The 22,705-nt window shown below is 30.8% G+C and overlaps 1 protein-coding gene across 3 annotated transcripts in view; it reads right to left on the bottom strand.

The window, feature by feature from the left end:
• Positions 1-22,705, bottom strand: part of LOC111640694 (uncharacterized protein C15orf41 homolog) — a 37,161-nt gene that overhangs the window by 7,578 nt on the left and 6,878 nt on the right. Inside the window, exons 3-11 of one of the 3 annotated variants that reach the window (XM_023386728.1) lie at positions 20,673-20,737; positions 18,078-18,138; positions 15,231-15,300; positions 15,067-15,146; positions 14,948-14,997; positions 4,769-4,836; positions 4,635-4,700; positions 4,468-4,567; positions 104-340 (exon numbers count right to left, since the gene is read on the bottom strand). In XM_023386728.1, the coding sequence (XP_023242496.1) occupies positions 202-340; positions 4,468-4,567; positions 4,635-4,700; positions 4,769-4,836; positions 14,948-14,997; positions 15,067-15,146; positions 15,231-15,300; positions 18,078-18,138; positions 20,673-20,737 (699 nt within the window). In that variant the 3' untranslated portion in view covers positions 104-201. Of the gene's footprint in view, positions 1-103; positions 341-4,467; positions 4,574-4,634; positions 4,701-4,768; positions 4,837-14,947; positions 14,998-15,066; positions 15,147-15,230; positions 15,301-18,077; positions 18,139-20,672; positions 20,738-22,705 lie in introns of those variants that run through there. The other 2 variants (XM_023386727.1, XM_023386729.1) reach the window with 2 other exon arrangements.

Below are 22,705 nucleotides of genomic sequence, written 5' to 3' on the forward strand. Positions count from 1 at the left end.
CAGCAATTGTTTTGAGGTTTGTATCATTCTTTCTTCAACTTATAATTTCCTATTAATATTAAGCAAGTCCATGTTAGTTAATTTTGAAATAATCTTACAATCATGTTTTTAAATACAAAATATTATTTAAAATTACAACACAAAGTTTAAAACATATTATAGAACTTTGTACATGGAGTTTAAAGCTTTCAATCATTTTCTCTATAATTTAATCAACAAGGATGGATTTATAAAACTTATATTTTTAGGCATATGATCTTTTAGAAGTATTCCCTTGTCTTGGTTGGTGTCAAGCTCCTCAATAAAACCAAACCAGTAGATGACCAAGCCAGGTCCAAACCTATTAAACAAAATAGCAACAAGAAAAACAGGTATAATGGACAAATACATTTATGGCAATTATTACAAAATACAACCAATTTTGATTGAAGTACTACCATTTGTGTGACTGAAATTGGCACTAAATTGACTTGTGTTTTCAAAGTAATGTTATATTGTTTGTTGGGGAGAGGTTTCTCACCTATGACATTACTTTAGTAATCATAAATTTTAAAAAAGTACTTCAAACAATAAGAAATATATATAATAATGAGGTCTATATACAAGTTTGAAAGATTGAAAAATCATAGGATTGGATGGATTGGGATGGGATGATGACATCATCAAATCACATGATTTTTCAATCTCAAATTTAGAAATTCACAGATTTTGATTTTATTTTTAAAATAAATTTTATGCTTCTAATCTTTGTTTTAATATAGTAATATAATCTATAAGTATGTGAAATTTAATAAACAACAACACAATACTGGAATGTAGTAAAAAATGTACCCTATGAATCAGTGCACAACATGAAATTTAATATTTTTATTTCAAGTTTTTATTGAAAACTAAAATAAAATTATGCAATTTAACATGTTTTTTTAATTTAGAAGTTGAGCATAAAATTATAAACTTTTTTATATTTAGAAATATCAATATATATTAGCTTCGTGACCCAATGAAAAATTTGAATTAGACTTTATGCTAATTTATGCTAAGGTTGGAGGTTTGATGTAATACCGTGTTTCCCCGAAAATAAGACATCTGCAGAAAATAAGACCTAGCACAGATTTTGCTGAATTGCGAAATATAAGACCTCCCCCTGAAAGTAAGACCTAGCGAAGTTTTTTTAGTTGTAACGGTCATCGACAGATGGTTGAAAGTGGCCGTTGGCTTTTTGAAAGTACAGCCACTGATTGGTCAGCAGACAATTACGCCACACGACATGATTTGCATAAGACTATGGCTTGGGAATCACAGATTTGCATAACGTTACGGCTGGTGATGGCTAATTGGTTGGCCAGGAATCACGCCACATTACATTTGCATAGTGATACGGTTCAGTAAGCACTAAATCGTCATCGAGTCCGATGTTGACGCTATAAAAAGGCGACAGTTTGACACACCGGATATACATCACTCTCGTCTAAGTTTGACTTGGGAATTTTTTTGTTCAATAATAAATGTGAATTCTTCTTCCTGGAAAAAATAAGACCTCCCCCTGAAAATAAGACCTAGCGCATTTTTCAGAGCAAAAATTAATATAAGACACTGTCTTATTTTCAGGGAAACACGGTAATAATTATATTTGATTTGTCATGTGTGAAACAACATAAGTTAACACAATAATATCAATAATCTAAATAGCTCTTTGAATCATCTTTGTTTAAAATTTTTACCAACAATTATTGTCATTTGATATATATATTTTAAATAATATTGGCACAACTTTAACCTGGAGTAAGAAGTAAGATAACAAAGTAAGCATATGAAATTTTGCATAACTTTTATTTTGTAAACTTTGTATTTGAACTATAATTAATTCAAACACAAAGTTTTACCAACATATTGAGTGAAAAGTAAACTTGAGCTAGAAATAGAATTAAAAGGTAAATCAATAATAATTTTATCATGCTAAAATGTTCATAAAGTAACATATTTTGTGAACATTTTAGTGGAATTTCTTGGAATCATTATCAAATTCAAACAGGAGGAATGAATTGATACATGTATACAGAAAGATAACCATGCAGAATTGAGAATAGTATTATTTATCATGATCAATTGAACTAAAGCCAAAAAGCAGTGCTGTTGACTTCAATTCCACATGGTTATCTTTCTTTGCATATACTAATTTGTTCCTTGCGTTCAAATTTGATAACGATTCTAAACTCTTCAAATTTCATAATTTTGTTCCACCTAGAATGTGTTAATTTAAATTTTTAATATTAACATTCTAGAACAGGCATGGCCAACATATGGCCCATCTAATGAATTTATGTGACCTGCAATCAATCTTTCAATATTAGGTATTGAAGTCCAAATAGCTCGATGAAAAATTCTGACACGTAAAAAAAAAAAAAAAGTCAATAACTCACTGTGCAGTTAGAGGTAACCCTCCATTACAAATCTCTTAAGTACAGCATAGAATATTGATAAAGCATGATAATGTGGAAAATGTATGTAATCTCTATCTACAATTCAGTCTCTACGGGGTGAAACCACAATGAGATCTCGCACCACCTCAAAATCTTCCTAGGGCAGCCTCTGGTTTGGCCTGTGGAAAAAGTTTTCTTTCCAACTGCCTGAGGGCAAAAACTGTTGGCCACCCCTGTTCTAGAATATATTCCTTTTGTCTGAGGAAGACATTTTTGTTAACATTGAAAGTACTTGCAAGATCATTTCTTTTTTTACTAAAGACCAATAACTCTGAAAAGACAGTGATTTTATTTTTATTACTATATACTTTAGAATTAATAAAAAGTTTCAAATTTTAAAAAATCTAAATTAATATGTTTACAACATTGTGTATCACTAGTAGTACCTATACATTTTGATCTTAGTCATTGTACTCCATCAGTGACATACCTCATAGTAAAATGAAATGCTACTTAGTTGGAATACATATTTTATTAGGAATTAATCTTTGCTATGTGGCCATATATAATAAGAAAGATACTTATATCAAAAAAAGTTGTACTGAATTATACATAAAAAACACACCTTTTCATACATTTCCAACACTTTTTTATTATTCTACCAAAGTGCTAGAAATGTATGAAACGTATGAACTGGATAATATGTTTTTTATATATAATTTATAAAAATTCCAGTTTATGGTAGAAGACTTACTTTGTTGTATTGAATGCACTTACATTGGTAAAAAAAAATAAAATTTATTATGCTTTAAATGATTTATTGATAAAATTAGACATTTCTTAATAAAACAACAACTTTTCTTTAAAAATAAAATGAATTCTTAAAATGATAGAATAATTATAAGATAACTTACAAATAAAATAACATGTTTTAAGAATTTATTTTTAAGGTAAAATAATCTCTGAAACACTTTAAGAATAACAAAAGAAAAAAAACTAAGAAGGCAAGCATAAAACAAGTGAATGTTAATCTTTTTTTGGGTGGGATGTTTGTGTTTGCCAAATTAATGCTAAGATTTTGATAATCTTCTATTAAGCATAAATTGTCCTTGATTTCAAACTAGATCAGAAATCATTGCCTCTTGAAATTGCTGTCTATCTGTTTTCTACAGGTCATGGTGTGGATGATCCATCAATTAGCAATGCTAAGAGTAAATTCAAAAAACACTTCTTTTAGTGTGAGCCACAGGTGGTACACAATTAGAAAAGTATAATAATTAATCATCATATACCATCTGTGGACATAAAATTACCATTGTAAACTAATTCACCGTAAATAATATCCTAATACCTCGTTCGCACCGAGCATTTCAATCTAGATTGTAACCAAGGTCGGCAACTATGCCATGGTGCAACCTCTCTCGACCATTTCAATCTCGACTGAAATGAGGTTCAATCACGATTGACTCAAGAGAGTCCTTGAAACTAGATCCAGTCATAAGAGAGATCCTACAACCCCACACGCGCGAGAAAATACAAGATGGCTGCAGAACATGCGTTGGGCTATCAACAAAGAAATAAAAAAAGACATCTGGAGAAACGATGACATCTGTCTATTAGATATATGACAAGTAAAAGTATTTATTTCTAATCAAAACTTCCATTTGTTTGTTGGTGTTTGTGATTTACTGTGTAGTTATATCAGTTTTATCATTGCATGTAATAGCTGGGTTCTTCTCAAGTGCCTGTGCGAACAGCTCGACGTTTGTCTGGCGACAGTCACAATCCAGATTGTAGGTAAATTGAGATCAAAGTGAGTCATGGATTGTGAGTCATGAATGAAGTCGAGTGCGAATGTAGTATAACGCTCTACAACCAATTTTAAATGCATCAAATCTAACAAATAGTTTATACATTTCAGGTGAACGAATGAAAAAATTTGTTTTATAAAATCTATATTTTATAGGTATAAATTTAACTGTCACATCAATATATATTCAAATGACCAGTGATCATTCTAAAATCTCTATCACAGAATATCATATACCTATTCCAATAACTCCAGTACTGTTCCCGCATATAAGTTTTGTGATTCTCTTCATCTCCAAAGGATGCTTTACTTTCAATCCAGTTAATAATATGACCATCTATAGCTAATAAAAATTTTTATAAATAGAATGAAATTCAGAGATAATTAATTTTTAAGATACAAACCTATAGGCACTTCTAATTTGATATCTGGTGTCTTATCATAACCCTTTTCTCTTAACTCATCTTCATCTAAAAAAATAATTAAATCAATCATAAATCTGATGTTTCATATTTAAAAATATATTAGACATACATACCTGTAAATGCCACACCCAGTATCTGCAGTTCATTTTTAAGCTTATTTTCATAATCAATACCAATACATCTATACAAAAGTAAATTCATTAAATGTTATCATTGAAAATAGTTTCAAGCAGCATTTTTGTTCGTTTTATAAATTATTAGATTACTTAGTATTAAGTAATCTAATAATTTACAACAGTTTTTTATAGATGCAATGCATGTAAATATACTAGAAATATCCAGCACAAATTATACTTACTGAAAAAAGTAAAGAAAAAACAAATGATTAAGGATTTTCAACATTATTGACTAGAGATCAAACTAAACTACAGAATACTGTATTACAAAATGCCAAGTACAATCAATACACAGAATTCATCTGGGGTATATTCTATCCCCATTATAACATATACAACAAGAAATGAGTCTACATAAGAGCAATGGCTTGATCTCTTTACAAGCATATCAAGGAGCACCATTATTCTATCCAAAAGGGCCTTTCCACAACAACACTAACGATATTTGCAGCTGAAAATGATATAAGGGTACTTTTCAATGAAACAAGATTAATACATCGTAGTAGGAACTGGACTTACTAAAACATCTAGATATTCTGAAAATTTACAAAGCTAATTTTTAGGACACAGCTATAAATTACAGAGAGGCAAATACTTCAAAAATAGATCTCCATGCTTTGGAGAATATAAGACTATAAATTAAACTTTATTACTTAAAAAATAATTGTCATTTTGACATCAGCATTTTCCAACCAATAAAGTATTTCATTGGTTGTAAAATGCTGCTCCATGTGTTTTAAAATGAATAACAATTTTCACATTAATGATTGACTAACTATAACCTGAGGATGATGATTTAAAAATTGTTGAAAACGTTTATTTTTTTCTTTATTTTCAGTAAGTATAATTTCTGCTGGATATTTCTGGTATATTTATATGCAATGAACTAATCCAGTTTTACAACATATGTATTTATTGTTCTTTTTAGATCTATATTTCATCATGATAATCTATTTTAATTAATATCATTGTATGATCATAAATATTAAAATTTCTCAGGAAGGTATCATATTCACCAAAATATTTAAAATAATTAAAAAACTAGCTTTTGTAAATAAATTATTGTTAATGGTAATTTGAATTTTAAAAAAATTACAATTGTAAAGTACACTTTTAATAAAACACTACAGTTTAATTTGACAGTTAATGTAATTATCAAATTAAATTGTAATTAATTTGATCAAATTAACTGTATAATTAAGCATATATTACAACAACATATTATTATTATGTTGTAATATATGCTTACATATGTAATATATAACATTATTAAGGTGTGTTTCAAATTTATACAGACACGAAAAAATTAAAGTGAAACCCAAATTTGCTGCATTAAGTGACAAATTTTTTATTAAAAATATCATGGATTTACTTGTTTCCACACTGCAAAACAAGAATTTTAGTCAAACATTAACATTTTGTCACTGAAAGTAATATTTTTGAAACTTTTGTACATAAAAACTGTTACATATTTATCCGGACAGGCACTCATTTCATGACTTAAATAGAATATTGTTTAGTTTCAAGCATTGAAATATACAAATCAGCTTACATATCTAATTGTAATACAAATTCTTTATGTTGTTCAACGTTCTAAAATGGGTAGAACAAAGAATTTATCTGATTATGAAAAAGAGCAGATTGATGCCTATAAATCACAAGGCAAGTCAATAAGAGAAATTGAAGCATATATAAATCGTCCAAAATCAACTGTTGGTGATTATTTATCAAAAAGACGTGGCTAGGATGTACCAAAATTCAAGACAGGTCCAAAACCCAAGCTTATACCTCGAGATTGAAGACAAATCATCAAGGTTTGCTCCACAAAACAAACGTCAGTAAGAAAAATAAAACAAGAATTAGACTTACCTTGTAGCAGCACAACAGTGTGGAGAGTTTTAAATAAATCTCCAATGTTAAAATTCAGAAAAAAAGCTATAATGCCACCACTTTCATTAAAGCACAAAATGACAGACTTGATTGGGCACAAAAACACATGACAGTCTAAAGAACGGATTGAAGTTTTGTTCAGTGATGAAAAACAATTCATCTTAGATAGTCCAGATGGTTGAAAGTATTATTGGCACGATTTAAGAACCGAAAAACGAATATTTTCAAAACGCCAAATGGGTGGGGGATCAATAATGGTATGGGGTGCGTTTGGATTCAATGGAACCACAGATTTAGCATTTATAACTCAAAGAATGAATTCAGAGAAGTATCGAGGCATGCTTAAAGATCATTTATTGGAAGCTGGACTAAATATTTGGGACCAAATTGGATCTTTCAACAAGACAATGACCTTGTGCATGCCTTTAAATCAACAAAAATGTGGTTTAAACGTAAAAATATTAATCTGATGACATGGCCTGCTGGAAGCCCTGACCTGAATTCGATGGAAAATCTTTGGGGGATGATGGTTCATACAGTTTATGCCAATGGAAAGCAGTTTTCCCACAATTCATAATTCAAAGGTAGCAATTTCAGATGCTTGGGATAAACTTAAGATTGAATTCCTTCAGAATCTAATTGAAACAATGCCTAATCGAGTATTTAATGTAATTAAGTTAAATGGTGGTTACATTGGTTATTAAATTGTAAGAAAACTTTGCAATTTGAAACCTGTCCAGATAAATATGTAACAGTTTTTTTGTACAAAATTTTAAAAAAAATTATTTTCAGTGACAAAATGTTAATGTTTGATTAAAATTCTTATTTTGCAGTGTGGAAACAAGTAAATGTTATTTTTAATAAAACATTTGTCACTTAATGCAGCAAATTTGGGTTTCACTTTAATTTTTTCGTGTCCGTATAAATTTGAAACACACCTTATTATGTTATAGCATTATATCCTTGATGTATTCCAATTGTATTTAGGAAAATCAATACTTCAATATAGCATCAAACTAATGAATTCTAGTTAACTCTATATAACAATAAATCCACTAACCCAATTTTTAATGTAATGATTAGATATAAAATAATTTAACTAATGTAGGTGATTAGACCACTGTCTTGTGATAAATTAGTACCTATAGTCAAATTGTTTTATATCTAATTACTAAATTAGCCTTAATATAGCCTGATAATCCAACAGATCACTTGGCATCTGCTGAATTAAATAAGTAAACTGTAGGTGCTTCCAGTTTCTTAGCTGCTAAGAAAGCAAGAGTTTGTTATTGGTCAACACAAATGGAAATCTTGCTGGCTTTGTGCAAAGTGAAGTTAACAACCTTCACTCTCACTATTTTGTAGTAATCAGTATGGCAGTGCCCAGTCTATAAATTACATGGTATTAAAAGATAAAAATACCAAGAAAAAATGATTTATTTATACAGTCAAACCTCAGGCTTCAAACTTAATTCATTCCTAAAAGTTGTTCAAAAATAGATTTGTTCTAAAACAGAAACAAATTTTCCCATAAGAAACAATATAAAATGGATTAATCTATTCCTGGCCCACAAAACAAAACTTTTACCTTTTTAGCTGTAAGTTATTTCATGCATAACAAAGTCCATAAAAGCAATATAATATTATCTATATCTGTATTTATCCTGTACATATTATTTAAAAACAAAATGTTCTATCACCGCCAACTGAAACAGAAACTAACAGTTTATAAAGAAGTGCTATAAATAGAGATTCAACTCCAACTGCCCAGATGAAATATAACCAAATCGATCAAGATAAACAAGTACTTTATCCACACTTTCCAAAAAATTACTTTTCAAATGATTTGATTTTAATTAATTAATTTTATTTTTAATTTTGGTTTTGACTTAAAGGCAAGTTTTAATAATTAAATTTAAAAATTATAAAATAGTATGTATTTTTAGTTTTAATTAATTGGTTATCTAGTATTAATAAATATTAATTACCAACAGGTAAGCCCTGCATCACCTGGAAAAAAATAAGTAAAAACATTAAGATTATTAGATTATTTCGTTCTTTAAATTGTGTAGAGGAATAAATAATTTTTAAAATGTGTTTGATTGGTCACTTTGTGTGATAAACTTTTACGTAAGATAACCTTTGTAGTTATATAAATCAAATACTATGATATAACAAATATTAAAACAAAAGCCATATAAAGAGTTTGATATTTAGCCTATCATTGTCGTGTTTATTGTGATACTCAGATGCATGAAAAAACAGTTTCATTGGTCAAGTGAACACCACTATCTTAAAATTTTTAGGATGATATATTTTTTCTAATGTTAGCACTAAAAAACTGTTTCATTCACAGTCGAATATCAAATGGTGATCTGCCAACAAATTAAATTTCACGAAAAATACAAAAAAAATTCGCAAATATTTAAACTCAGTATCCTTGAAACCATTTAAATCATATTTTGTGTAGACTGGTAACCTCATATTGTGTAATTTTCCTATTCAAATATTTCACCATACTGGTGGGTTCAATAGGAATACAAGACTGTTGCAGTTGAAGGTTGAAGTTAATTTGTAGTAGTAGTAGTAGTAGTAGTAGTAGTAGTAGTAGTAGTAGTAGTAGTAGTACTCCTGGGAGAGAGAACAATCAATAACTACTACCAGTCGACCTCCCTATAACACTGTTGATAATTCCGTTTTATATGAATTTCATGTTGTACGAGTCACTTAGATTTTACAAATACGTGTGCCGGGCTGTGAACGGCTCGCATATTTGTAAAATCTAAGTGACTTGTACAACATGGAATTCATATAAAATGGAAATATCAACAGTGTTATAGGGGGGTCAACTGTACTTAATACTGGTCTACTATTAATATTTGAAAGTGATCCATGTTGGACAGTTGTGCATGTGATTGAAGTCAGAGGCATAGCTACTGTGGAGCAGTTGGAGCAAACTGCTCCAGGTTCACAAATCACACGGTCGTCAAGTTAGAAAGGGCAAAATAAAAACTTGTAAAAAAATTTTTGGATTTAATAATTAATCAATTAACTATTAGATGTGAATCTGTTCGACAATTATGTACAGTTTTCAAGTGCTTATCGTCTGCATATCTTGTCGCATCATCTGATAAAAATATTCTGAAACAATTGGACAAATGGATCCCCATTGGACTTCAATAAGCCCAAGCTAAATAATAATATAATGATGATAATTTATAGTATTATTTGTAATAACAAAAAATGGATCCCCATTGGACTTCAATAAGCCCAAGCCCCGAAAAACTTAGATCTGACCCTAACTATATCAATTGAAAAAAACACTAGCTTGTCAACTTGACCTGAAGGAAGTGATTGAGCAATTTGCAAATGAAAAAGCAAGAAAACAATTTTGAAGTTTTTTTTATGTATTATTATGTATTTGTAATGAAATTAAACTTGCTTACATTTTGTCAATACAGTTTATATAATACTAGCTGCAAGGACCCGTTTTGGTGGGTTTTTATTTNGAAGACTTAGGTAAAGCTCTCCCCTATTTAGGTGTTAATAATGCAAAAAAAAAAAAAAAAACCCAGAAAACTGCAAGTGGACAGTCCATTGGCCATGTGCCAACAACCAGCTGACTACAAGTGTTAAGTGGTTTTATCCACTCGGTTACTGAGCATTACTTATTGGGCTGCAATTTGAAAAAATTGTAGAAATATAAATTCCCACTGTTGTCCATTCAGCTCTATTCTTCCTTAATCTTGAGAATGGAGTTAGATAGATGAAAGTTGAGACCAGAAATGGAAAATGTAAGAGAAAAGAACCAGATTAACTATAGATGAACTTCCAATTTGTACCACAAATCATATTATTTCAATTCAAAAATTTCCCCTCAAACAGAGTTAGATATATAACTAGCACAACTCTATTGCTAACAGGAAAAGTATTGATATGATGTACTGTACATGGAGAAAACAATATTACACTCCACACAGGCAAGTGCTATGTGCTACCTGTTGGAGTAATGGTGTAATGGCACATCTATTTTGCACTACATCATTGCTGCAGTAATTCAGAATATAATATATATTTTTAAAATTACATCCTTTTTTTGTAGGAATTATATTTACTTAATTATTTTGTTAAATTTTTGCATGTTTTAGCTGGCATCAACGGCTCAACCATTGAAGGGAGGCCAGTATTTAAACGAGACTTAATTTTCTAATTATGAGTGGTTGTTTGTTTCATGAGCAATAAAATAATTTAAAAATAATTTTTAACGATACAATAGCGATGATTATTATTTAAAAAAAAAATTTGTTAGGCTAAACATCAATGAAAATTCAATGCGAGGTTGGTTAATAGAGATATACTAATAAACTAATTACATGGGATATACTAATATCCTAATATACTATACTAATAATGTATTTTTTTTTCTTCTTTTCGGTTATCCGATTTTTTCAGTTATCTGACCAACCTGAGTCCCCAATTGAGTCGGATAATCGATGCTCTACTGTATTATATTTATAATTGTACTAGCAGATGAGCCCAGCGTTACTCAGGCAAAAAGTAACTATAGAAGAGATTAAGATTATTAGATTATAGGCAATCTTACTCATTTTTACTGGGTGCAAGAATTAGGTTCCCCTCTTCCCAGACTAATTAGAGAATTTTTAGCTAGGTCTAAAAACAAGCTCGATTTCTCGCAAAAATGCAAAATACCGCATCTAAAATAATACAGTAGAAGCCAAGTTCTTCAGGGTAATCCTTAACCCTCTTCCTCCTCCCAGTGAGGGAATTTCGAAAAACCTTTTCTTAGGATGCATTGGCATGGCGTACCATAACTGTGTACCAAATTTCAACTTTCAACTCCTAACCGTTTGGGCTCTATGCTTATTATTATTATTATTATCATCATTATCAATCCATCTCGATTAAATTATAAGATTTATTAAATTGAATATCTTATTATAGAAATGTCTTGAATCTCAAATAAATTGTTATTAAGTAAGGTTTTAAATTGAAATAATGAGATATGGTTTTAAATTGAATGTTCAAAATAAAATTTTGCGAAACCTCTTCCGAAGAACAAGGGGGCGCGCTGATTCAACTTGCTCCAGGGCGCTGAATATGTAGCTACGCCACTGATTGAAGTTGCTAATCTTAATGTCTGAAAGAATTCATATGACTTGGTTTAGACAGAAAAATCTTGTAAAAATACGAGAATAATTGCTTTTATGTGATCCCATAAAAAATAACTGGTGAAACCAGGTTGAAAAATAAAGCTCAGCAAAAACATCTAAGTATATAAAGTTTTCAAAATTGTGGCATAAGAATAGTGGAAGCAGATTTGACAGTAAGACTCAACAAGTGAATAAACTGCACATTACACAGACTACGACTACAGGAAGTTTTGGATGAAGCAATCGCACCATGATCATAAATAGGCAAAAAACATTGGCACAGAAAAAGACTTCAAACTCTACTTTATGCCTTAAAATCATTGCACGTACATTAATTTGGCTGAACATTAGAACATCTTAAGCAATATCAGTGAAAGAAATTTGGGGAAATGAATTTATGAGTTAGAAAGGGGAAATGAAATCAGGGGAGGGGGCAGGATGTCCAGGTTTCCTGATAGTTAAGCATATCCTGGTAAATATCGCATTTATAGAAAAATTATTAGAATTGGTTTTGTTTATTTGGTTACAGCAACACGACACGCGTGATCTAACAAGGAGGATGCATCTCAGGAAGACTTAGGTAAAGCTCTCCCCTATTTAGGTGTTAATAATGCAAAAAAAAAAAAAAAAAAAACCCAGAAAACTGCAAGTGGACAGTCCATTGGCCATGTGCCAACAACCAGCTGACTACAAGTGTTAAGTGGTTTTATCCACTCGGTTACTGAGCATTACTTATTGGGCTGCAATTTGNATATTAATAAATTTTTGTCATTTAATTTAACTTAAGCATATTTAAACACAAATTCTTGAATGCAATTTGTATTATATGAATGTTAATTAAAACAGTTTTTATTAATTAATTTGATTTAAATTCAACTGTGGTACCTACCGAAAAACAGAATAGTATCTTTCCTGCATGCACATTGAAATGTAATTTAAATAGCAATGTCATCAATGATTTGTATCATGACACAAGGCAACCTCGCCACCACTGATTTGTGAATTGGTAGTCCTGTTGTTAATTGGTCAGACCATTGACTTTCTTTAACATAAGATGTATCATTCTTTAATATAAGATGTATAAGGAAGTTGATCAGCAGTGTCTGGCTCGGCTGAGTAGCTTGTTTGGTAACCACGACAAAAATGAGTTCAAAATTTTTATTCATAAACCAAATTGTTTGAAAAGTTATACAGTCAAACCTTGAGTTTCTATCTGATAAAGATGCATTATCTGCATATCATAATATACGAGGCGTGTTTTTAAAGTAAGTACCGTTTTAATATAACGCCGCTGGAGTGCTGCAGTCAGCACTTAGCGCATGCGCGCTGTGTACCTACATCTGTTGGGAAGCCACAAACGCCATTACGGAGCCAGTCGACTCTGTTTACTGTTGTTTGTGTGTTATTGAAATGCCGCCGCTCATTGAGAATCCCGCCGACTGCGAAGTACGTGCCGTTATTCGTTTTCTCAGTGCTAAAGACCCGAAAGCAGCTAAAATTCATCGCCAAATCAGTGAAGTTTATGGTGAAAGCGTTATGTGTGATGGAATGGTACGAAAATGGGTTAGGACGTTTAGTAATGGCCGCACAAATATTCACAATGAGGAACAAAGAGGGCGACCTTCAGTCATTATCGACGATTTGATTGAAAAAGTGGACTGTAGAGTGAAAGAGAACAGACAATTCAAGATTTCATCTTTATCTAAAGAGTTTCCTGCAGTTTAAAGAAGTGTTCTGTATGAAATTGTGACCAGACGATTAAATTATCGAAAGTTGTGTTCCCGTTGGGTGCCGAAAATATTGACGGAGGAGCACAAAGCCAAACGTTTGGCCAGTGCATTGACTTTTCTTGAGCGCTACAGTGACGAAGGAGATGATTTTTTAAGTCGTATTGTTACAGGCGATGAAACGTGGGTATCCTACGTTACACCAGAATCGAAGCAACAATCCATGGAATGGCGACATTCATCATCTCCAAGGAAAGTCAAGTTCAAGCAAACAATTTCTGCTCAGAAAATCACATGCACAGTGTTTTGGGACAGATACAGAGTGTTGCTTGTTGATTTTTTGCCTCATGGTGAAACGATCAATTCATCTGCATACTGTAAGACTTTAAAAAAACTGCGCCGTACAGTACAAAACAAAAGGCGGAACTTACTGAGCAAGGGTGTTTTGCTCCAAGATAATGCTCGTCCACATACGGCAAATCAAACTCAAGACCTAATCACATTATTTGGCTGGGAACAATTAGACCACCCTCCATACAGTCCCGACCTAGCGCCGAGTGACTATCATTTGTTTCTGCATTTGAAGAAGCATCTGGCAGGGCAGTGCCATAACAATCACGTCGAAGTCAAAATGACCGTTCTGCAGTGGTTGTCTCATCAGGCGGCAACATTCTTTGAGGATGGAATACAAAAGCTGGTCCCACGATACGATAAGTGTCTCAATATTAATGGGAATTATGTAGAAAAGTAGTGTAAAATATGGGCTTTCACATAAATAAAAATTTTGTTAAAAATGTTTGCTTGTTTTTTTTATATTTCAAAATGGTACTTACTTTAAAAACATGCCTCGTATTTTATAACAAATTAACTTACTAGTTAAATGAAAGTAAACCTTCATGCTGTTTAATTCAAATCAAAAGTTAAAATCTCCTAACTGAACAATAGCTTAAATTAAGAGGTGATATAGGTACAAAGATTGTGTAATTTCAGTTGTGTATTTAATTTACTTTCATTTCATGAATGAATTCATGAAATGAATTCATTCATGAAATGAAAGTAAATTAAATACACAACTGAATTCATGAAATGAATTCATTCATAATTTACTTTCATTTTCATGAATTCATTCATGAAAATGAAAGTAAATTATGAAATCATTTTCATGAAATCATTCACACAAAAATGAATAATAATATTGCTTATAACAATTGAGCAAAGTCACCTAATTGATAATCAAAATTTATCACTAGCAAAATAAACAAAGTGCTTAGCAACTGGGAAGCACCAATATTTATTTTAATCAAAAAAAAGAGCAATATTCAACTTACTGTTTTGTTACATCTGATACATAACCATACATTTCATCATTCAAAATACACTAATAAAAAAAGATCAAGATTAAAAAAAATTTTTTTATAGAATCTATGTAATGTAGTTAGTGACTTACCAAATAGATTTCAACAGCAAAATCTTTGTCTTCAATTAAAGTAGTATCTTTCATGATTTGATTTATTTGTTGCTTGTTAACTGAAATAAACAATAAAATACAAACAAACATTATATAATTTGCATTATTTTTTTATCTAGCAGTATCTAGTAATTGATACTTACCTGATTCACCATCTTTTGTGTAATATTTTTCCAATATAATTCGAGCCATTAGTGCTGGTGAAAGATCTGCCTAAAATAATTTATACTGATTGTTTTAATTAATTATTAATTCTTCTGATTAATGATGAAAAATGTTTTATACAAAAACTAATACAGGCTGATTTACACTACTCATCAAATATGTTTCTAAACATTGAACTGAAAGTCAAACATTTAAAAAAAATATACATTACAAAAATGCATTTTTAAGAAATTCAAATACGTAGAGTAGTATAAATTAGTGTTGTAACGAATAGTATATTCGGCCTCAGGCCGAATACTGAATATTCGGCCAGGAGCGTGGCCAAATAGCCGAATATTCGGCCAAACTATTCGGCTCGATTAACGCACGTACGAAAATTGGCGCGCAAACCGCATTATGGCAAGGATCCTGCTCTCTATTGGCCCGCTGTCACTACGCTTTGCCAATCGCGTTAATTCTTGGCAGTTGTAGTGGACAGACAAGAGTGTCATGGAAGTATAAGATAAATGATGATATCAAATGTGGATAACAATGAAATGACCTACACGTGTAAATAACGGAAAAAGAACAGAGAAGGACCGCGAAGTGAAAATGTGAAAATAAATATGAAATTGAGTCGATAACATAATCGGACAAGTCGAGGCAGCTTATTGACACGAAATTCGCGGCCGTCAATGCCAAACAATTGTCATAGACTTCGGAAAGCTAAATGCTTGTAATGTAAGTCACTTAGCGTGCACGGGCGAAAGCCTGGGGCCGTTCGGGCTATCAACCTGTCTCGAATCTGTGAAATCATAACTGTGACTTATATCGACGTCCTATCTGTCTCTTTTCTCCGTTATCACCAGGCTGAGTCACGTAATTGTAAAATGGGAACTCTAGGACGAAAAAGTGACGAATCGAAAGTATCGTGAGCGCGTATTATGATGTATGCACAGGCATACATGGATTAGAGCGATAGAGGAAAGAGAAAGGGAAGAGCAAAGACGAGCGCTTAAAAAGAAGGATAGGCAGGGTCAGACCCTCAGATGTGCGAGGATTCTCCAACGATAGACGTGTACGTGTGCTGATCTTTGTAATTATAAATTGTGAATACATGTGACTAATATTATTTTCTTTTTTATTTTGTGCATGTTACAAGTTATAAATAAATATAAACAAACAACACTAACTCGATAACATTAAATCTAAATACCAAAATGATTAATTTACTGTGTTTTTGTTATTTATTACTCCTGTTTTTAGGTATTCGGTATTCGGCCGAATAGTGAAAAATAGGCCGAATAGGCCGAATACCGAATAGTAACCGAATATTCGTTACATCACTAGTATAAATGTTTAAAAACTCCATTATTTGTTTAAAGCCAACTGATTACCAGATTATATTAGGTAATACTAAGGCTACTATTAATAATTAAATGTTAAGTAATTTGGCTTAGAGGTAGGCATTAGGTATCATCTCTTCATAAATTTAATACAGCTGTCCCTTGATAATCCGACAAGTATGGGACCAAAGGGGTGTCAGATTACAAAAAGTGTCCGGATTACCGAAAGTGATTACATATTTCGCATTGATTTGCTAGCAGTAGCCTACAATATTCCCTACTCCAACTGTTCAAACAGAACTGCTCACGGAAAATACACAAAATGTGTCATCCTGTAAGAATTGGATGGGGAGATTCACGTTGCGACATGCTTCTGTGCAAGCAGACACGTAACGACAGGGTACGTTGACGGGAGGTGCGTCGGACTACTGAACATGTCGGATTACAAAACGTCGGACTATCAAAGGACAGCTGTAATTATAATTTAATATTTTAATAATCAATTTAGAAGGTTCTGGAAGAAAAGAATCAGTCCAAAGCAGAACTTGAACCTGCAATTCCCACAGTCACATTGCCAGTTACACTAAATAGACCTCCCTCCAATCTTCAGTTCAGAACTATTAATTTAGAATATAACCATATTGGTTACTCATGATGTCAACTGGAGACAACTCAGCACCAAATCCTATAACTCTCACTATGGCACTTAGCCAGCTATTGCTTTACCCTAGCAACAAATACAAAATCTAAAAACTTGATTATTAGTTTAAAACCAATTGTTTGTATTTAAACTAATAATCAGGTTTTTAGTTGTTTATATTTGTCTATACACCCCCATGCCAGTAAAGTGATAGTCAGCAAAGTGCCATAGTGGGAGTTATAGGCTATGGAAACTGAGTTGTCCCCAGTTGGCACTATCAGTAACCAGTATGGTTATATCTAAATTAATAGTTCTGGAAGTGAAGATCAGATGGAGGTCCAGGTAGCACTACTGGAAGCATGACTGTGTTTAAGTCCTGCTTCAGGCCAATTCTTTTCTTCCAGAATTATTATTCTTATTCCATCTAAATTAATTACTGTATTAAAATATTAATTTAATTTATCAAGAAATGGTACCCAACACCTACTGTACCTAGATATAGGCATTAGGCACCATTTTTTGATAAATTACTTGACATTTAATTATTAATAGTCACATTAATATAGCCCAATATAATCATGCAATCATTTGGCTTCATATAGAGAAATGAAAGAAAACTGCAAAATTTAGATTACCAAATATAAGTGAAGAAATATTTTTAATCAATGTTTAATTATCATCAGCTTATTCAATAATGGTAAAAAATCAATTACTGTATTTTTTGTTTTTTATCAACTCCTTATTTTAAAATATTTTTTATATAAAGTGCAAATGTTTCATTTTCAGTTAATTTATCATTTAATTTTTATTTATGATAATTTTTATTATTTATTATTTAAAGATACCAAAAAATTATTTACCTTTTCTGCTATATCTAAAAGATAGCCAGGTTGTTTGCATGTTTTTGACGCTTTCAAATACCTTTAGAAATATTATATGAAGTAAGTTCAATTTAAATATAAATCTCCCTTTAAATAAAATTATTTTTATGTAATAGTTTGCATTTCCAAAGATTTACAAAACAAAACAAAGTCTAAACATTTTTTATATAAAATGTCTAGAAAAATTGCATTTTGAAATATTCAGCAATAATTAAACATCATAAAGAGCTTTATTTGGCTATACTAAACATCATGCAATAAGATCAAATAAATTCTGTAAAGTATCAGACAATTTGGTTTAAAAATTTTCAGTTTTCATTCAAGACATTTTAGAATAATTTTTTAAAACTAGTATCATATTTTTGAAAAATCAACCCAGATTCTTTGAATACTTTAAAGCACAGCAAATTTAAGCATTTACTGTTATTTTAGAGTAAAGAATTCATTAAAAAAATTAATTCTATTCATTTTTGAAAATGGGAAGAGAATATGAGCAATAGAAATTTATTGAGCACAGACACTGTAAAAGCAACTAGCTTCATTATGAAACTAAAAATGTATACAAATACAAAAATTAATAAACACTTTGAAATAGTATTCTTCATATAATAGTCTTCACAAATCAGATGGCTCATATAAAATTATTAATCATATAGTTATCAGTTTGGCAAACCTTACCCATGAACTAAACATATTCCTACATAAGACACATTCAAGTCCAAGCTATGGAGGAACCCACTCACTCTCTCTTTCTGCAATTAAACTATGCAATTGCTGGGATATAGATCTTGATGGAGGCTAACATCTTATATCATATATCCATTATACAGGCTAAAATCTTGTCCCAGAAACAGAAGCTGTATTCCACAGCACCCAATTCTCAGTTTTAAAGAATATTCAGGTGGATGATCTCAGTTCATCTACACATGTAATTTCTTTTCTATAGCATCTACTTGATACCCTATTTGATATATACTATATGACATATAACTTAAAATTTTTTCTGAAATGTTTTTGAATCCCCACAGCCTCAATTTGAGGGCAAATATTAATGAAATCTAAAAATGAAAACAAAATAATAATTAATTGTAATTTAATTGGTACCATTTTATCATTTTTATAATTTTCATTGTGTAACAAGAAAGTTAGGTTTTGATTTTAATTTTTTTCCAGTTTCCTCAATTCCTGTTATAAACATCCCAAAGTTATAAATGCTATGTAAGAATTGGNAATCCATTAAAGACAAAATTTAATAAATTTATATTTTTGTAATGGATTACATTATTCATTAATGAATAATAAAAAAAATAATTACTTTTTCCATTTTACAAAGCCATAGTTATACAGTGGTTGATTAATAACAAAATAAATTATTTTTATCTAACAAAATGTGTTATTTTAAACTTTAATAATTCAATAATTTTAAAAAGATTTCTTTTAACTAACAATTTTAACTAATTAAAAATTTTAGTTTCTAGAATCAATCGTTTTAAAAATTAATAATAATAATTCACTAGAAAAATATTCAATTAAAAAGAGCTAAGTACATTAAATTATTTTGTATTATTATATATTAAATTATTTATTCAGTATATAATTAAATTAAATTATAGAAAATATTTACTAATCATTTTAAAAAATCATTCTGCTCAAACACTATACTTGGAAAGATTTTTTTTCAGGCTCAAAAATTCAAAAAATTCAAATGCTGACTTATATGGTACTAGCTGTTACCCACAGCTTCACCTGCTCAGAATTTACAATTTGATAGAAATAACCCTCCCTCGATACTTCACTAAGATTCTCAACATTGGTTGTTACTATAAAAACAAAAAATCACATCTAAAATAGTACAATAAAAGACATTCTTCAGGTTAAGCCTTAATCCTTTCCCTCTCCTGTGGGGGAATTTCGAAAAATCCCTTCTTATTGTGCATTTTCATGACATACCCTAACTGTGTACCAAATTTCACCTCTAGGTTCAGTGGTTTGCTCTGGGTGATGATGAATCAGTCAGGATATGTAATGTTATATATCACAAGTTCAGACACGTGCACTGCATATCTCGCCGACCACATGACTGCGTCACACAGTTACCTATCTTGTATATGTACGCGTCTTGCCCTCGCCACCCACTGACACCAAAAATATAACGCTTACCTAGATGATATCTTTTAATTAATTTATCTGAATGTTTAATGGAATAATATACAGCCTATATCCACCCTGAAGGTCCATTCTAAATATTGATGAAAGAATTTTTGAAATCAGATGAGTAGTTTCGGAGATTACCTCCTACATCCAAACTTACAAACTTTACCTCTTTATAATATTAGTATAGATAAGTTATATGCAATAATTATTATTGTGTATATACCATAATGTAATATTGATAGTAACTTATCAAGATTTTTAAAAATCACAATCAATATTGTATGAATGAAATTTTGTTCTGACTAATAGTTTGTTGAAAAGTTTATTTTTAAAACTTCAGATATCATGAAACTTTCTAAAGGAATAAATTAGATAAATATATTAATAGAATGAAAAAAAATATCCAATTAAATATCTTACTGTTCATAATAAGAATTGGTCACATCTGGAGAATGATGCATGTGATAAAATCTTTTTGTTTTTTTCTAAAAAAAAAAAAAATACAAACATTTAAAATTATTTTAAAATCAATTAAAATATAGATTAGTTTTAAATCAAAATAATATATAAGTAATGTAATTAAAATAATAAATACTGTACAAATGTTTTCACTATAGAGTTGATATATGAGGTGTATACAAAAATTATATACCATTTAGCCACAACTTCTAAACCAATCAGTTCTGAAGAAAATGTTTGATGTCACTTTTCAAAGTAATCCCCATCTTTGTCAAGACACTTTGCATTTCTTTAACCACTTGTCAAAGCACTGTGCAAACTCATTTTCTGGAGTCCTTCGAAACCACTGAAAAACTGTACTACCAAAATTAGATCTTGATGAATAATGTGTACCAGAGTGAAGTTTCAGGTTTTCAAAAAGCCAAAAGTTGCTCTGGCAATTACAGAAAATACAGCAAAATTTCAATGGCTTTTTCTATCAGAAAATCTTGGATGACTTGCGCTCTGTGCAGCAGAGCATTGTCCCAGTGCAAGACAAAATTGGAAGGATATTCATGAACTGCAGGCAACAAATATTTGTCCAGCATCTTTTGCATTCTGACCAATAATCATGTGATCTTCTGGTACCAGATGCATGAGAATCAATCCATGTTTGTTCCAGAAAATGACATACAGAACGTTGTTGTTAGATGCAACTTGTTGAAGCTTTCAGGGAGGTGGAAAAGTAGCATGTTTCCACTGTTTTGATTGGTGTTTTGTTTTGAGATTGAAAAGTGGAATCACCCTTCATCCATTATGATCACATAAAGTAGAGCCTCGATTATCCGACCTCCGATTAACCGACCGTCATAGTCGGCAAATTTCAAATGTCCGCTAGTGATGTGGCGCTACAATATTTGCTATGTCTCGGCTACTTTAATATTATTTTTACATGTTTTAGCTGGCAACAGTCATTCGACCATGAAAGGGAGCCAGTATTTAAACGAGGCTTAATTTTCTTATTTTTAACAATACAATAGCGACGATTATTATTTTAAAAAATTTTTGTTAGGCTTAACATCGATGAAAATTCAATGCAAAGTAGGTTAATAGCGATATACTAGTATCCTAATTACATGGGATATAATAATATACTACACTAATAATGGATTTTTTCATACTTTTCGGTTATCTGACTTTTCAATTATCTGACCAACCCCAGTTCCCAATTGAGTCGGATAATTGAGGCTCTACTGTAATCCAAAAAATAGCCATTGGTTGCAGCATTCCTGGCAAACATTGACTGACATACTTCAATTTCAGTGTATTTCTTTTTGTTGTCCAGTTAGCATGTAGCCCAGAACACAGAAACCTCCATCATGTGAAAATAATCAGTCAGAATTCATTGAACTGTTCCATGTAATAGGCATGTAGCATCAGCAATTTTGTCTATTGTCAGTTGTTGATCTTCTATCACTTGGAACCTTGCTTCTCTCATTTACATGACTTCCTATTTAACTGTATTGATGATCCACAAAAATATCACAAGCAAGTTTCAAACGTGGCAGATTTACCGTATTAGCCCGAATATAACGAGACCCCGAATTTAACGCGACTCCAAAATTTTCATAAAGATATTTAGAAAAAAATAATACTCATAAAAGAATTCAAAGAAAGGAAAATTCAATCAGATAAGCATTTATTTATGTAATTACAGTAGAGCGTCGTTTATCCGAATCAATTGGGGACTGGGGTGGTTCAGATAACTTATTTTTCAGATAACGAATCATGTACGAAGAAATATATTAATTTATCCCATGTTGAAATTTTTTTCCGTTGCGTGTCGCTTCGCGTTGAATTTTCGTCGATGTTAAGCCTAACGAAGACTATTGTATCGTTAAAAATTATTTTTTTATTTTGTACAAACAAAATAAATATATTGAAAAATATAAAAACAATAAAAAATTATACTTCAGATGTTAATTTAGTATCGAAAACATAAAATATTTGAGTAA

The sequence above is a fragment of the Centruroides sculpturatus genome, unplaced genomic scaffold (assembly GCF_000671375.1).
Source record: "Centruroides sculpturatus isolate CEXI.00-Female unplaced genomic scaffold, Cexi_2.0 scaffold1470, whole genome shotgun sequence".
In the NCBI taxonomy this organism is placed as follows: domain Eukaryota; kingdom Metazoa; phylum Arthropoda; class Arachnida; order Scorpiones; family Buthidae; genus Centruroides; species Centruroides sculpturatus.